At 35.4% G+C, this 17,684-nt stretch overlaps 2 protein-coding genes and 1 long non-coding RNA gene across 3 annotated transcripts; 2 read left to right on the top strand and 1 right to left on the bottom strand.

The window, feature by feature from the left end:
• The first annotated feature begins 3,066 nt into the window (after positions 1-3,066).
• LOC113313391 lies at positions 3,067-3,779 on the top strand. Its single transcript, XR_003341822.1, has 3 exons — positions 3,067-3,132; positions 3,233-3,274; positions 3,715-3,779. It is a non-coding gene; the product is annotated as an uncharacterized LOC113313391 (long non-coding RNA).
• A 90-nt stretch (positions 3,780-3,869) lies between these two features.
• On the top strand, positions 3,870-6,523 carry LOC113312721. Its single transcript, XM_026561458.1, has 8 exons — positions 3,870-4,403; positions 4,494-4,636; positions 4,724-4,879; positions 4,956-5,052; positions 5,139-5,243; positions 5,369-5,631; positions 5,754-5,838; positions 6,017-6,523. Exons 1-8 carry the CDS (start codon positions 3,870-3,872, stop codon positions 6,521-6,523), a joined length of 1,890 nt encoding a protein of 629 aa, XP_026417243.1.
• A 1,933-nt stretch (positions 6,524-8,456) lies between these two features.
• LOC113312165 (trihelix transcription factor PTL-like) lies at positions 8,457-11,338 on the bottom strand. The gene is made up of 2 exons (XM_026560918.1): positions 10,582-11,338; positions 8,457-10,056 (listed from the first exon to the last, which is right to left on the bottom strand). The coding sequence occupies exons 1-2, from the start codon at positions 11,133-11,135 to the stop codon at positions 8,679-8,681; spliced, it is 1,932 nt and encodes a 643-aa protein (XP_026416703.1). The 5' UTR covers positions 11,136-11,338; the 3' UTR covers positions 8,457-8,678.
• Between the last annotated feature and the right edge of the window lie 6,346 nt (positions 11,339-17,684).

Raw genomic sequence — 17,684 nt, forward strand, 5'->3', positions numbered from 1 at the left:
GTGATTACTTTTCTATCTTGCCTATCGGAGATAAAGATCTCAAGCCAATCGTTACGATTGTACTCAACACGATAGAATTAGCAAGATCAGATCACATAACTACGAGAAAGTAGTATCGGTCTGGTTTCAGAAGTCTTTAAGTCGTTAACCTGGTTTTTAAGAAAAAACCAAAGGTTAAAGGAGAATCGACTCTAGATAATACAACTAGTATCACACAGGAGATGTGGGGATTAGGTTTCCCAGTTGCTAGAGTTCTCCCTTATATAGTCTTTCAAATCGGGGTTTGCAATCAATGTTAGCTTGGTAACAAAGCATTCAATATTCACCTTTAAATGAAAACCTGATTATATTCAAGCTAATATCTTTCAACCGTTAGATCGAAAACTTAGCTTGTTGCACACAAATGAAATGTACTATTTTGGGTTTATGTAACCGTACCCAAACATGAACATTTGTTGGTTCAACAATAATTAACCAAAGGTTAGCCATATGAGCAGTTTCATATCAACCATGTTCTTCTTCACCATAACTAGTTCAAATGACTCAAATGAACTAGTTAGTGATTTGCTCAATTGCAAGGATATCTTATGTAACTACACAAGACACAATCGAAGCAAAAACGATTTGATTCACTCGAATCGGTTCATGAATTATATAGCCACGGTTTTCTTTTAGCATTCCTTAGTTAAAATAAATAAGTTCACAAACAATCGTTTTTAAATATAACCAACTCAAGTTCGCAAACTTAGTTCGCGGACTTAAGTTCCCGGAAGGAGTTCACAAACTCCAGCAGATATTCTCGGGTCGAGAACTTCCGCCAGTTCGCGGACTTAGCTCACTCTACTATTCCGGTTCTCTTGATCAACAAAGTTCGCAAACTTCAATTCAAGGAAAAAAGACTTATACATATATGCATTACCACACAATGCTTATATCCATCATTGGTTATATAATTTAAACTCTCATATCAATCATTGAAACATTCTCAGAGGACGTTATATAGTTGTTAGGATTATATGCAGAAGTAGGCCTCGTCTGTACCCTCACTTTCATTTCTAGGCCACTTTTTTTATTTCTTGCAAAACTAGGCAAGTTAAACGGATTCCATCCACTTTAACCATCTCGGTCAATTTATCGCGTTGACTTGTCAATATCTCGCCAAAATATCATATAGGGAGATCTCATACATGTGGTAAGATTACTGAAATTTCCTTCACACGTGTGTGTCAGTCACACACGTTTAGATGTCCACCTGTCTCGATAAGATCTCCACGTGTTGCTATCTGAGAGCCAAATCTAAGTAACACGAAATCTCGAGGATGAATTGAACGACCAAGATAGTTCTCCATTGTTATTATCGACAGCGCGGGAAGGTGTAAGGAATAACAGAAGATTCTTGGATTGAGAAATCGATTCATTTAGTTTCTTCTTCTCTTTTGTTCTTCAGAGAGGGTTCTTTAGAGAGGGTTTTTAGATAAATCAGTGAAACAGTGTTTTGTTAGTTGAGATTCGAAGAACAAATTGAAGATTTCCTGCTGGTGAAGATGACGAGAAGGAAGAAGCGTTCTACAGAGAGGTAACAAAAAACACTAATCTGTTTTTTGAGGTTTCTCGGTTGATTTTAACGTTTCAGTGATGAACTTATTATGGGTTTTGTTTGTAAGGTTGATTTATTTAGGTTTGTCGAATTTCTAGGGTTTTCTATGTTTATAGAATTTTTATGAAGTTCGAATTTGTTCTGCTGATAATGAAGTTCTACTGATAAATTTCTAGGGTTTCTTAATTTCAAAATTGGGTTCTGCTGATAATGATTAACTGAAATTGATTTCTAGGGTTTTTTATGGTTTGTGTGATAATTGATTTCTAGGGTTTTTATGGTTCTAGAATTTGTCTGAGATGGGTTTTCCATAAATTTGTCTGATATATATTTTGTTGTTCTTAATTGTAGAAAGAAAGTGGTTAAAGTGGTTAAAGAGGTTCAACAGGACATATTTCCAACCAGAAATATTAAGGTGAAGGATCTAATCAACACTGCTATGTGTTTTGAGTTTAAAGGTTTGTCCAGAGAAGATATGGGTATAAATCAGTTAAAGTCTAGGATTAGTCCTATGTTGAGATTAACCAGTGGGGAGACATTGGACCTTCTATGGTTTGTCGATCCATGCCTACCATCAAACATCATTAATGATGTAGAATTTTGGTTTTTCTGGGAAAATGCAATTGAAGATGAACATGGTTGGATTACATTGTATTTCCAAGTGATTCCACTAGATGAGAATGGTGAGATAGATGTATCTCAGGTTACTGCAGATTCACAGCCTCCTCCACCACAAATGACACCCAAAAATAATGTGACTCCAAAGAAGCCAGTCTCTAAGACTCCACCTCAACCAGTTTTTACTAGTGGTTCATCACCTAAGAGATGGCATGGCAAGTCAGTTAGAAGAAGTCAAAGAATACCAAGGATGAAGAAGAAGAATCCTACTAAAGTGTTTGTTGATTTAGCTGGTAGTGGAGAAGATGTTTCTGATGAATATGTTGATGATGGAGGTGTATCAGTTCCACAGTTTACTCAACAAACACAAGCAAGTGTAGCTGAGAATGATGATGGAGATGTTTATATTCCACAGTTTACTCAACAAACACAAGCAAGTGTAGCTGAGAGTAATCCTGTTTTGGAGGCTAGTGGAGATGAACAAGGTAATGAGATACCTAGATTAGATGATTATTTCAATCATGACTTTTGGGTTGAAGCTACAACACAGGCATAAGTGGTGGAAGATTTGTTTGAAGTTGCCCAAGAGTACAAGAAAAGTGATGAGTATGTCATGCACTTGAAAAATGTAGAAGAAGATGAATGTAACCCTGATGATGAGGATGTCCTGAAGATGAATGATAATGACAGTGAAGAGAAAGATATCAAGAGTTACAATAAGTTTCTACAAAAAGTTGAGAATGGGTATCTTTCAGATGGTACTGCAAGTGAGAGAATTGATGGTGATAATGTTGATAATGATGCTGCAAGTGATGGTGATAATGTTGATAATGATGCTGCAAGTGATGATGATAATGTTGATAGTGATGCTGGTGATCCAAACTTTGGGGAGGTGGAGGTTGAGAATGACAAGGAAGGTATGTGATTGCTTCTGTCTCTTTTAAAACTTTGATGTGTTTGATTGTATAATCCTTTAATTTATTTAGTACTAATGCCCTTATCTCTGTGGTTTTGTAGAGGACCATTATGGGGACTTGGTCTCTGACAGAGAAGAAGAAGGTAAGCTGTCATTTGTTTTGTAGTCTTTTGTTTTTCTTATTCTTTGTTTGTTTGTTATGTTTGTTTGTTTGAAGTGAAAACTACATATTTTTTGTACTGCATAACTTGTTATGCACATTTTTTTGTATTGCATAACTAGTTATGCATATTTTTTTTGCATCTGCAGTGATTTATGATAAGCATAACCTTTGATGCATCTGCATAACTGGTTATGCACATTCTTTTTGTACTGCATCACTTGTTATGCACATTTTTTTGTACTGCATAACTAGTTATGCATATTTTTTTTGCATCTGCAGTGATTTATGATAAGCATAACCTTTGATGCATCTGCATAACTAGTTATGCACTTTTTTTTGTACTGCATAACTGGCTATGCACATTTTCCCCTTGTTTGAAGGGCTCTAACTGAGTCATTTGTTTTTGGGAATTTGTATCAGAAACCAACAAGAATGATGGGCTTGAACTTATAGTATCAGAAAGCAACAAGACTGATGGGCCTAATTTTTCAAAGCCTAAATGTTCAAAGCCTCATGATAACACACAGTTTGAAGAAGAGCATGCACAAAATTTTAAGGATGAGGAAGATGAGGAGATGTTCCCTGAGGGAATTACTTTTGAACAAGTGGATCCTTACAACCTAGTGAAGGGAAGCAAGTTTGTCAGCAAGAATGCTTTCAAGAAGCATTTGAGGGCCTACTGTGTGAAGCATAGACATCAGGTCAAGTTTAAAGATTCAAACAACTACAAGATTAGGGTGAAGTGCATTCATCATGAGAAGACCAAGTGTCCTATGTTCATTTATGGAAGAGTTTTGAAGGGTGAAGGAACTACATTTACTCTGATAAGTTGGAATGTGAAGCACACATGCAATGGAAATGTTAAAGAGGAGAACAGATGTGCAAATCCAGAATTTGTAGCTGACTGGTACATGCATAGGTTGGAGACTCTAGGTAGAAAAAACAAAATCCCTGATCCTGAGTCATTGGCAAATGAGTTCAACAAAACAATGAAAGTGAACATTAAGTACCATACAGCATGGAGAGCAAGAAATATTGTGTTGCAGAAACTTCATGGAAGCTATGAGGAGCAGTACAAGAAAATTCCTGCATTCTGTGAAATGGTGAAGGTAACATTAATTGTTTTGTTGTTTGTTTTTTAATGTTTGTCTTAATATTACAAATTATATGGCATTAACATTACTTTGTTGTAATTGCAGGAAAAAATGCCTGGCAGTGTATCTAGTTTCTCATATGGAAGCACAGACAACACATTCTTGTCAATGACACTCTGCTTCAAGCCTGCTATAGAAGGATTCTTGGATGGATATAGGAAAATCATTGGATTGGATGCTTGCCATTTGTATGGGAAGTATGGTGGTGTGTAACTGGTTGCAACAGGTCTAGATGGTCAGAATGGTTTAGTACCTCTTGGTATAATGGTGTGTAGGAATGAAACCATTGAGAACTGGAAGATTTTTCTCAAAGACTTGAAAGCTATACTGGGTCAAGACTTGCATTTCACCATTATATCAGACAAGCAGAAGGGGATTAGTGAAGCTTGTGACAAATACTTTTGCTTGGATGAGCAGAGATTATGTTTCGGGTTAAATTTTATATCCTTAATATTTCCTAATAATATAAGTTCAATGACTAACTGTTTCTTATTGATAAATTGACAGACATTTGATGAAGAATTTCAAGAAGTATTTTAAGTCATACAGCTTACATGTTCATTTCTGGAATGCTGCCAAATGTTACAAGAAGAGACACTATCAGGTATGCTCATTTCTCAAAACAATATAATGTAATTTCAAGTATTACATACATGAGTTTGATACTTTTTATGTCATGTTTGTTTTTAGCAACACATGGATAAATTATTTGCTGAGGATGAAAAAGCTGCACTATATCTCATAGATCAAAAACCTAAAGCTGGTCTAGGTCTCATTTCTCAAATGACAGCAAGTGTGAGCACATCAACAATAATTTCTCAGAGTCTTTCAACAACATGGACAAGCCCTTTAGAGATAAGTCAATCATTACACTTGCACAAATGTATAATAAACTGGTGATGGGTCTTTTCTTCAAAAAGAGGAATGAAAGTGAAAACTGGCAGGATGGTGAGATAGTTCCAAAGGCAATGAAGCTGATTACAAAGATGCAGGACTTAAATCATCTGTTTGAGTTAACTGGAGATGTAAGGGGAAGGGTGTATGAGGTCAGGAGTGTTCATGATGCTGTGTTTTTTGTGGATCTTTCCAAAAAGAGCTGTAGTTGTTTGCAGTGGCAGCTGAGGGGATTTCCCTGTCAACATGCTATAGTTGCTTTAACACCATTGAGACCAAACTGGGTTGAGTAAGTCACAATCTCTTTTCACTCCAATGTTTTGATTTGTTATATCCCCTTTGTTTTTCCTTGCTCAAGCTTGATTGTAAACTGATAATTTGTGGATATGCTTCCCTGATTTCATGTTGTAGCTACTATGACCCTGTATACAGTGTGGAATACTACAAAAATACATATGCTCCAGAGTTTGAACCACTGTCAGCTGAAATTGACTGGGTAAGACCACTAGTTTTATTAAAGAAAAATATATTGATTATTGTGCAATAAATATTTAATAATAACAAAGATTCTTGGATTCTTTTAGGGTTTCATACATGCTTTATATAATACATAACCTTTAAGGGTTTCATATCTATCTTAACAAATATCTTCTCTTTCTTCCTCTCTTGTGTAGAATATACTGGTAGAGTTCATTAATCCTCCTGTTATCATAAGAAAAACTGGAAGGCCAAGAAAGAAGAGGATTCCTTCTTATGATGAAGCTGGAAGTGTGAAGAAAATGAAAAAGTGTAAGAAGTGTGGAGTTTATGGTCACTATGCAATAACTTGTGCTGGTGGAGAGGTTGGAAAGAATCCAAAGGGAGAAAAACCTAGAACCTGTGTTGATGGCTCAACATCATCTACTCATGTCCCTGAACCACCAAAAAGGAAGTACAATAGAAAGAAACCGGTTGTTAGTGCTTCTACAGTTGCATCTACTACTGCTAAGGATGGAATGAAGAACCAAAACAATTCAGAATCTTCTAAACAAGGTGCTGCAAAAGGGAGAAAGAGAAAGGATTCTTCTCAACCTGCTTTCAATCAGACTAATCAACATGTTGGATCTGTCAACAACAAAGTCACCTTCACAGTTGCAGATCCAAAGGGAAAGAAGAAACCAAAGAAGTACATGAAAGTATGATGGGTTGGTTGTCTCTTTTGTTTTTGTTCTGTGACTGGATCTGAACAATATGGTTGATACTATTTATGTTTCATTTTGGTTATCTTTTGTGAATGGGTGAATGGATGCTTTTGTAAGACAATGCAAGTTCTGAAATGGGAGAAATTTTATTATAAAATTGTTGCAGGCTACATTATCATTCATACCACCACCCATTTTTCAATTCTGAAAATGAAGAGAAGCAGAAGTATGTGGTTGTGGAGACGTTCATTTATGATTTATGGAGAAGAAGATAAGAGTGTCACGTAAGCAGTGTCACGTGGGCCTTGCCACGTAAGCAGTGCCACATACGCACTGGGTGATGACGTATAAAGAGTTATAGTAGCTGGTTGGGTCGAAATAACCGATTCAAAGGACTTTTAGGTCTTTTTAAGTGCACCTAACGGTGCTAACTTTCCATCCATCACTTTTGGTCAAAACTTGCCTAGTCTAGCAATAAATAAAAAAAGTGGCCTAGAAATGAAAAGCACCAAAAAAATGGGCCTATTTTTGTGAAAAGCCTGTTATTCACAAACCATTTTTCTTCAAAGCAATTTTCAAAGTGATTGAAACATAACATGACTTTCGTCACTAGGTAAAGATGAACTTGGCCAAAGCAAAAGCTTACCAACACATATTTTGAGAAATAAATAGGCGAGATAAACTCGGCTCAAAATAGCAAATGTGTATAATCAAAGTCTATATAGCAAAACGACTTTTGTCTCAAAATTGGAGATAGAGTAGATAGACTTTTGAGTGATAGATAAGTTCAAGTCTCCACATACCTTTTAGTCGATGAAGATCCACCAGTTCTTTGAGTAGTCCTTCGTCTTGTATGATGATTGCCATGGAGTTCTTGAGCTCAACTACACTTTCTATCCTAGTCCGAGACTTAGCTATAGTAGACTAAAAATCAAGACTTATAGTTTTGATCACTAACATTGACAAACATGCTTGAGATAGCAATGCATGCGAGTTCGACCGAGCAATGCTCTAACATTTAGGCAAATAAAATATACTTGCATATTTTTTATAATTATTTAACATATTATAATTTATCAAGTATATTGTAATATTAATTAGGTGATTTTTCTCTTTTATTATTTAGGAATTATTTTATACTTAGGTAATAATATCTTGATATATTATGAAATGAAATTATTATTTGTTATGGAGTTATCTATATAAGGAGCTCTATGTTTTAGTATTAGACAGTCTTGGATGAATTGATAAGGTAGTGTTTTCCTCGAGAGTGGTATCTCGGAAACATGAGTTTTAGATTTTAATACTATTCAACGCTTCCGCCGCCCTGCATCATTTATTCATTAAGAAAAGAGGAAGAACATAAAAGATGATTCCAGACACTCCTTCCTTGTGGCTTACCATCATCCGTAGGAAGGAAAACATCAACATTATTATTAAACTTCTGTTGAACAACCTTCCTCCATAAAGCCTTCTTCTCCTTCGAATATCTCCAAATCCACTTTGCTCTTAGTGCCTTGCTAGAAAATCAATATGAAAAATTGTTTTTAAGTTTTCTAATCAATTTTCATACAATTAGGAATTAATTACATAGTAGGCAAGCGAGCAACAAGCTGCGCCGCAAGTCCATTTTAAAAAAACTAAAAACAAAAAAATAATAATGTTGTAAATAATAGAAAATGATTTTAAAAACTGTTTTTAAAAATGGTATTGAACAGTCCCTTAATGTTTTTAAATCTTGCCTAACAGTACAGAATGTAAAATAATGAATAAAAATTTCACAGGATTACTTTAAACCTCCAGAACAAGAGAATGCCATTGCCAAACAAGCAAGATTAAGGAACTAACTACTTAGAAGTTGAACCTTCAGTTATAGCAGTGCATGCAGCACGAATGGTACTACAGATACATAATTATATAAACGATATGAAAAAGACGCGAAAAAAAAACACGAACAAATCTATCAATGAAGAGTGAAATGAAAAGCTAGTGTTGTTGTTGCAATTTGCATTATACATGCAACTTCGCTTTCTCTTATCCTCACTTCGTAAGCAAGCAAACAAAGACATGCTAAAATGTGCAACTGAAGTTAAAAAACTCTACCAAGAACAAATCAAACTCTTCTCTGTGGCCACCTCTCACCCTCTTCCATCCACTAAATCTCTTCTAGGGGTGAAATAAATTTATTGATTTGGTTGCTTCCTTTGTTGTAGAGCTTTACACCATAATTTTGCCACGAATTGTCCCCTTGATCATTATGAGTCATCATAAATCGAAAGCTGCTATCCTGCACTGCTGTGCTCATTCCTGCAGTAGAGTTAGAAGGAGAAGGGACATCATTTAATTGAACTCCCTCAGTTTCAGGCCCTTGTTTATGCGTATCCTGTTTAGGAAAAGCTCCCTGATAGTCATTGTGGTGCATTGAGTCAAGGTGCTGGAAATAAGGGCCTTCATTTCTTGAACACTCCTTATATGTACTGTTAGACACAACATTGGCTTTCGTAATGTACTTGTTGACTGTTGACCATTTCTCTTCACAAATCTCTGCGCTCCTATTATACCCCAAACTAGCCATTTTTGAAGATATGTCTTCCCACAAAGATTTCTCTGGATACCCACATTGACGGAATCTTGATTCCATGCCAGTTCTCAAATGTATTAGATTCAAGATCTCATCTTCAAGCCATCTGTTATGACCATTTACTATAATTTTTCTGAACGCTTGAGTTCTATTATGGTTTTTGTTTTCAGTAGTCTCATGAAAGTTTGTTGCTATTAGTTCTTGATCTGGATAAGATACCTTATGTTCATTCCCTACCATTCTTTGAAAAGCCTCCATTATTACTGCATCCCGAGCTTCAAAGCGAGCACGTTCTTTGGCCCAAAATTTATGTTCTTGATCGAGCCTAGCAGTTTCTTGTCTCCTCCATTCTTCTTCTCTAAGTATTCTTTCCCGTTCCTTGTGTTCAAGAGTTTTCAACACCTTATCTAGCCATGCTTCTTGTGTTTCCATCAGTTTCTTCATCCTTGAGTCAACAAAATCTCTGATCTTGGCTTTCCAATTCTTTTTACCCCTTTTAGCACATCGGTTATCTTTCACTAACTTGTTTTTATTCTCCCCATTCTCCATAAAGGAAAAAGTTGTGATGTCCTCATCATTGTTGTCTTCGGAAGACGATGTATCGAAATCCGACGAGTTTGAAAGGCTAAGACTTTGATCCGAGAACTTTGTTTGATGGGAATGTGATAGTAAACCTTCTTGGTTTGAATGTGTAGAAGCACTATTATTGTTCATAAATTGAAATGAAAGACCAGCAATGTCTCCATCAAAATTTGTATTCGATACTGAGAGTTGATGACTATTGGTAGTTTCTCCATAAAGAGCTTCAAGTTGACGAAAAAATCTATAGTTCTTTCCATCTTGTCTCCCAGATTTGCCTTCTTTAGTCTTCTTGTAGTACTTGTACAAGTTCTCAAACTTCTCTCTACACTTCTTCCCACTCCTTTGATACCCGTGTTCTTCTGCCATTATTCTTAAACCAAAAAAGCAAGAAAAAAATTAATACTATAAAAGAACTAAGTTCATCCTAGCTAGATCTAACTAAAGTCTACAACATTCTCTTGTTCTAATTAATAGGGAACGACAAATCTATTCCATAGCTAATGATGACGTAAAAGATAATATTAATTAATGCATATAGCAGAACAACTTGGTTGGATTTATTACCAACAAAGGAACTATAGTTAGCTATGATGCAGTAGCTAGCTAGAAACATAGTTTATGTGATTTCAAGCAGTAAATGAAGCACATTAAGAAGTTTTTGGTCTATATAATTGAGATAGCATTTATTAATCAATAATGGGTGATTAAGCATGCATCATCTGCTGTTGTCATTTTCCAAACATACATGTAAACATAGTTTTCTCCAAAGAACCAGAGAGTAAAGACAACAAGGGCCAGATAGTAAGTAGTACTCATGAGTTACGTCAATATATCTCATCTTTTCACAACAGTAACATAAAACTGAATGAAAATGATGAAATTGAAGCAAACTTACCTAGCGACTTCATCCCATAAAGGTCCTTTCTGATTAGCCTCTTTGAACTTGTTATCAAGACTGGATCTGATTTCAAGAAGTGTTAATGTCTCTTGTCTTGGCCATCTGCTATTTCCACCTCCATTGTCTCCCCCTCCTGCGACTCCATTATTAACAGCACCATTGACATTACCTTCCATCATCTCCAACACACAAACACCACTATTATTAGGGTTGATAGTAATATTACTGGTTGTAGAGTTTGTAGTTGTAGTCGAATCATCATTAGCTGCACAAAACTCCATCATCCCACCACCACCACACAGATTTTGATTATGGTGAAGATGATCGGCTACTCCTACTCGATGATGATGAACACCGCCACCCCCGAACATTAGCATCTCCTGATAATGTTCATGTCCTAACCGTGCAGGCATTACTCCTGTACTTGCAGCTGCACGATTCCGGTTAAACTGTACTAATTCTGATTGTTGTTGATTCATAGCTGGAAAACTTGATCTTCCTGCAATCATTTGCCGTAAATCAGCTATCCCATACTCGTCCTCCATCTCCATTTAGGTTAGTTTAAGATACAGCTAGCTAAAGAGAAAAATCAGCAATTAAAAGAAAGAGTGATGGGTTGATTGGTGAAGAGAAGCGGTAGACTCGGATCGTGTCGTCCACGAAAAAAAAACTTTTACTCTCTTAATCTTGAGAAGCCATCAGAGAAGTAGTAGTACTGGTTTGGGCTTGGCCCTTTCCTTTCGGTCTGATTTGTGTTTCTTTTGTTGTATATTGTACAGTATATCTTACTCTCTCTCTCTTTTCTTTATACAGAAGAGTATAGAGAGAGTCCTATAATAATCAGACTCTAGCAGACTCAAAATCAATAAGATACACGGAGAAAGACAAAATAGATGGGGGGAACATTACGTAAACAAGTTATCCAATAAGGAATCTACGCGTGTCAAAAAGTAAGACGTGTAAGATCTGTGAAACAAAATCCAATTGTTTAACACTGACATGATGACGCGTATACAGTCCCCATTTTAGGATCCCTTACCCTTTTCAACCCTACCACAAGGTCTTTTTTCTTCCAACAGTACCACTGCTAGAGCTTGATTATCACTTGATTAAGCCAGAACAATAACCCTTTAGTTTGAGTCTTTTGACTAATTATTGATCCGCACATTGTTTAGCTCCCCTCGGATGTTTTGGTCCTTTAAAAACGCCACATGATTCATGGTTGTTTTGTTTGATGCACCGTACTATAACTTAATCCATGCAACAGTATACTACTATACATGTTGGAATTTATTTTCCCCGGAACATTAAAATGCTACTTTCGTACAATCTTTGCTAGAGTGTTGGAGTTTGCTGATTTCCCTTACAAACTCTTTTGGTTCCCCAGAAAAGTTATTTTGACGGGTTTCTTTGGTCCGTGAGTGAGCAAATATCCGGCTAGACACGCATTCCCGCGGGGATAATATATAAGTGTCTTGCGCACTAGGAATTGCAAAATAATATGCATGGGTGTAATAACGCGTGAGCTTTTCATACTTCTAGAATCTTAACCAAAGATTATCGTAAGATTTTCTTGTAGGAGTGCATTTTGCTTCTTATCAATCCTTGATGATCGATGAAGGTCTACAACAGGTGGCCTCAGAGTTTCGGCTTTTAAATTCTAGGATTGACATTCATCTAAGTGATGATTTTCAATGGTGTAATGATCCATTAGGAATACCATTGCAGGTCAAACTTTTGTTGTATTATGAAGCAGCTAGGATATAGCTAGACAAACATCCCATTAGTACAATCATTGTGATAGGTTTTCCACAATTAATATCAATCAGGGAACAAATGTATAATGGGAAAGGAACCACGCACATCGCACAGATGGTCTGATTAAATTTCACAAAACATATATTTAGGTGATTGAAAGACTGTGTGAAGATGTATGTCTTCAGTTAACCAGTTAATTAATTTGTACTTAAAACTGGGACCTAAGTAGCCCTACTACCGGAAGCAGAGAAAACATAAGGAAAGAAAATAATCGAAGGCTTGGAGATGGCCACAGATGATCATCAGTACAAGAGCTACATACTGTTTATACATAAATAAAAGACAGAAGATGAACAGGAGAAGTTGTAACTCCCGTTGAATGGTTGTCTATGAGGAAACAAACATACATCTCAGTATCAGTAGTAAGTAAATATCAGATTCAGATATATCATCATCAGTGCGTTAATACCCCACCACATGCACAACCCCCATGTGCAATTGTATGCATATTACAACCAATTGACTATGACATTATGATCATGATGGCCTGATGGACCATCCAGCAGCAGCATCTTTTCACGTACCCTCCTATGCTGCAATGGAAAAACGTACTTCTATTGCCCTACTCTCTTCTCTTCGATATGATTAGTGGCAAGTAATCATACGACTACATTATTAATCACACCGAACTGAAGAAGACGGGATCAGATCGGCGAGCGCCCGACACATAAATATACGTTCAACCAACCTAAATGTCCATCACCAGCGAGTACATTTGTTTTCCATCTGCTTTATTAAGATTTAGATACAGCAGGGCCGGTCCTGACTCCTGAGAATCAAGCGAAACCCCCGAACATATATACGAGAGTTTAGCAATAAATAGAAAACCAAACATAGCACGGTGGTCATAGACTAATAAGTATTTTTCTTCAGAAAAGAATCCGATATTGATTGCTTTTCTTCATGGCCGGGCCTCAATGCCCCATTAACAAATAACTAATCCTTATCATACTCTCTTAGATTAGAGAAGAATGTGATTAGATTGAATATATATACGAAGTAATCAGCCAAGAAGATATACTAGTAGTATATGTTATCTATATGCTTTTGTGGGCCATTGCTAATTGAATGTCCTGCGGGTTGATGAGGATACAAGGTCATCTGACTCACGTTTTCTGCTTTCATTAGTATATGATGAAAAGGGGGGTGGTGGGGATGGGTCAGACTTCAGAGTCAGACTCCGGAATCAGATCTGATAGCTTGTTGTTTGTTGTTTTGCAAGTAATAGATAGATGCATGGTATACTATATTATTCTACTGAATAGTAGTAATAGAACGTCAGTAGTCCCATCTGCTGCAGTCCGGATGCAGTGCACACACACGAGGGGTGCTTCAGCCAAATGTCATCTGGTTCTTAATCCTGATTCAGCTGTGCAGGTCTGAGAGAGTACTGATCCATTCGTTTATACATTACAACAGTTGGTCAATCCAGCAACAGTTGGTATTTTAGCTAACTGTATATATATAATGTCATTGAGAAGCGTGCTGTTTATACAGACAAGTCGTAAAGATTATAGTGGTACAAAGAAAAAAGAAAATAGAAAAGAAGAAAGACTTCATGTTTGGCGTGGCAAAAATCATGGGGCTATGATTTGGTACAAAGTAAAGATAAGAAAAAAGTTTGTCTTTGCCTCAACGAAGAATGTTAATACGGGACATTAGGGTTCATTTTAGCTGGCAACCACCTCCTGACGGTTGGATTGGCTGAATGTCCATGTATTGGTGATGATGATTGATTCTTCTGGTAGAAAGAATCAAGAAAAGGGTTTTAGGGGCTTTTATTTCTTTTGGTTCTCGCCAACCTTAATCATCACGTTTAATGATTAATAAAGATAGAGAGCTTTTTGTCCCCCTTTCTTCTCTCTCTAGAGTCCAGAGACTAGAGTACTCTCTACCCGAGCTGGTCCTCTTTCGTTTTATCTGCCGACAATAGGATCAACCTGTAGCTAACTTCAATGGAGGAGGAGTCTACATTGAAATTTCATGAGAGAACTCAAAATCGCTTTTGAAATTTCGTTATGGAATTTGGACCAAATGGATGGGTGTAGCTTGTCAACTAGGACATACCTGGCGACCTAGATCATTCTCCGCAAATGCTAACTAAAATTGGTGAAATTAATTCATTTTTTTTAATACGTAACCTGACATGATGATTTTATTAATCAAAGGACAATAAAAATAGAAAGGAGGAAAGGGAATGCATACGACCAGAGATTAAAAAAAAAAGAAATAACATCAAAAATAAATTTAAGCATGATTTTTTTTTAATTTTTTTTTTTTCATAAAATGCATTCACGATAAAATAAAAATTACATGGATTCCAAATACATCAAGATCAAAGATTACAATTTAAAGATACTAACAAAAAGTAATTTGTGAAGAGAAGTAACAAATTACCAACAAAAGTACCAAACAATCCTAAGATTGAAGAAATGGTTTTGAGATTATAAGCCAACCATTTTGAAAGGGTTTTTTCTTCTTGAAAAAAAGATCTTCTCGTAAAAATATGAGAGTAATATGCCCAAAATCTTGAATCTTGATTTCCACACTTGAACTTCCATCTAAGATTTCTATTGAGATCACAAAGAAACTCCATGAGAGAGCATAAAAAATCTCCATAAAAGAGAAGACACGAAGAAAAAGGGCAACACATCCCCAAAAACACCATAAAAATCTCCTAAAAGCAATGGAGATTGAAACAAAAACTTAAATAAATTTATCCTAAACTACTAACTATCTATGAAAACTAGAAAAAGGTAAAGAAACCTGCTCAGATCTGGTCCAAAATGGACTAGATCTGAACAACAAGCTTTAATGGAGGAGAAAGGTTTTTTTGATTTTGAGAAGAAGCTAGAGAGGAGAGAGTTTTTTCTTTTCTTTTTTGAGATTTAAGCATGATTCTAACGTAGTACTTTTAGAACCTGTCCAAATTGGGGTATACCAATTTTAAACCCATCCAAGATGGTGTGCTCAGGGGTCTCTGAAAAACATTAAAAGACCAAATTGCCCTTACTATTAATTCATGAATTCAACCTTAAAACTAAAACCTATCCAAAAAATTTCAAAATCTCTTTAAAACTCTAACCATATATGATGAAATCAAAAAAAAAAAATAGAATCAAAACGAAACAAAAAAAACATACGGGTTTTGAGATTGCGTACAAAATCATACCTAATCTTGAATCCGTATGATTCCACATTTTTATCAAAAGTCGGCAGGATATCTTTTTTGTCGACCTTGTCGACTAGTATTAGACGGTATCTTCCTAGGTTGAATATTGTGACGACTTTTTATCTCTGAAATTAGCATTAACAGGGTCGTCACGATATTCATCCTTATACCTTGACGACTATAGTTTAGTCGGCAGATTATGAAATTATTACCTTGCCGACTAATCATGCATTTGTAAACACCTTTCTATCTATGTCAAAAATCCTATAGACAACATTATAATTTATTATTACCCTGCTGGCTATTAATGGTCGTTATCTTCCAACATTGTCGACCCTGCTGACTTTTCATACTTTCAGTTTCAGAAGTGTGCATTTCTTCTCAAATTTTGAGTATGAAATCACTCATCAACTTTATAATCCCATTTTTATAAGTGTTTGGGTAGTGTAGTTTCGTTTCCGTTACAAACAGAATTCTCAAGGAAAAAAAAACTCAAAATTTTTCCCACATAACTCATGAATTCAATCGAACTAAAACCCGATTTCAGAATTTTAAGCAACTAATTAACCAACTAAGTTAATTAACCTAATCAGATTTATTAGTCTTAATTAAGCAAGATTAAATTAGCCATTTTCAAAAATATATGGCTAAGGGGCATTGAATTTTACCTCTAAATGACCCGATTTTGACTTATTAGGTATACCCCAATTCGACCAGGTTTTAGAAAGAACAAAATTTTTGAATGTTTATCAAGATAATTTTTTTCTGGAAAGAAAAAATATACTATACTAAGGTTATAGGATCACACCAAAAAAATATGCACAAATATGACAATATGCATTAAAACTTGTCATCCAGTTAGCTGAAAAACCAAGAACAAAGTTTTTGAATATTTATCAAGATGATTTTTCCCGGAAAGATAAAATATACTAGACTAAGATTATAGAATTGCACCAAAATAATATGCACCAATATGACAATATGAATTAAAACTTGTCATCTAGTTAACTGAAAAACCATAGAAATCTAGTTTACCACTTTACACATCATTCAGGCCTAGACCTGTCGACGATACTTATCGGAACTTATATGGGTTCTAGCATGTGTATTCAATAAGGATTACGTAAATTTCCAATGGATATTCAAAAATTATTTTCGTATTCGTTTTGATGACAGTTTCGAATATCCGATAATATACGGTAATATCTGATGGTATTTCATTATGATAAAAATAGTATATATTCTTTTTTAGTCTTTCTTTACATTTCATAAATTACAAACAAACAAAAAAACCCTAAGGAAATTCAACTAAACTCACCTAAATAACTTGATCAAATATAAAATTTTCACTTCATAAAGTATATCATAAATTAGTGTTAAACAAAACTCAAATCTCTTGTTCTTGTTGCAACAAAACAAAATTTTAGAGCACAAGAGTAGCAGCAACATAGTTGCAAAAAAGAAACCCCTTCTTTAAAAAAAACAAAACAAAAACGAATAGATTCTCGAGACACAAACAATATTTAGGCAAAGTTGTCTGGAGACAATAGTTTAGCTATGGACGACAAGAAAATAGCTCGACTAATCTGAAAGCATTTTACCAAAGTATACCTGATTATTAGCAAATCTTACTGAACAAGATTTTTATGAGTAAGCATTCAACCCTTGTGATTAATTAGCACAAGTATGAGCTTTATGCTCATCAAATGAATATTCTTCATGGTTAATCCTCATTTTCCTTCTAATTTTTGGAGGAAACCCTTTGTGATGTGAAAAAGTATCATAAAACTTACTATCATCAAAGTATGAGACTAAATCGAATCCTTACCAGAAGAAGTTTGTATGGAGGATTTTGACAGCCTATTGATAAGATCCTTGTATCCTTCAATCTGGGTTGCACAGACGCGGACACGACGCGGACACTACAAAATTCTCAGAAAACTAGGACGCGGACATGTATATACATATTTTATTTATATATTATTTATGTATACAATCATGTATTTATACAGCAAAGTCAAGTGTTTCGATCCTAAAAATTAGAAAATGATGCTACATCTGTATAAATTTCAAAGGAAAAGAAGATATCGTTTGTTAATACACGCCTAAG

The sequence above is a fragment of the Papaver somniferum genome, chromosome 9 (assembly GCF_003573695.1).
Source record: "Papaver somniferum cultivar HN1 chromosome 9, ASM357369v1, whole genome shotgun sequence".
Taxonomy (NCBI): Eukaryota; Viridiplantae; Streptophyta; class Magnoliopsida; order Ranunculales; family Papaveraceae; genus Papaver; species Papaver somniferum.

Coding starts and splice junctions, on each gene's coding strand:
- LOC113312721 (XM_026561458.1), top strand. CDS start 3,870: ATGTTCCCTGAGGGAATTACTTTTGAACAAGTGGATCCTTACAACCTA. Junction 4,404..4,493: donor CATTCTGTGAAATGGTGAAG/GTAACATTAATT, acceptor TTGTAATTGCAG/GAAAAAATGCCTGGCAGTGT. Junction 5,244..5,368: donor TTTCTCAAATGACAGCAAGT/GTGAGCACATCA, acceptor TTCTTCAAAAAG/AGGAATGAAAGTGAAAACTG.
- LOC113312165 (XM_026560918.1), bottom strand. CDS start 11,135: ATGGAGATGGAGGACGAGTATGGGATAGCTGATTTACGGCAAATGATT. Junction 10,057..10,581: donor TTATGGGATGAAGTCGCTAG/GTAAGTTTGCTT, acceptor TTTTGGTTTAAG/AATAATGGCAGAAGAACACG.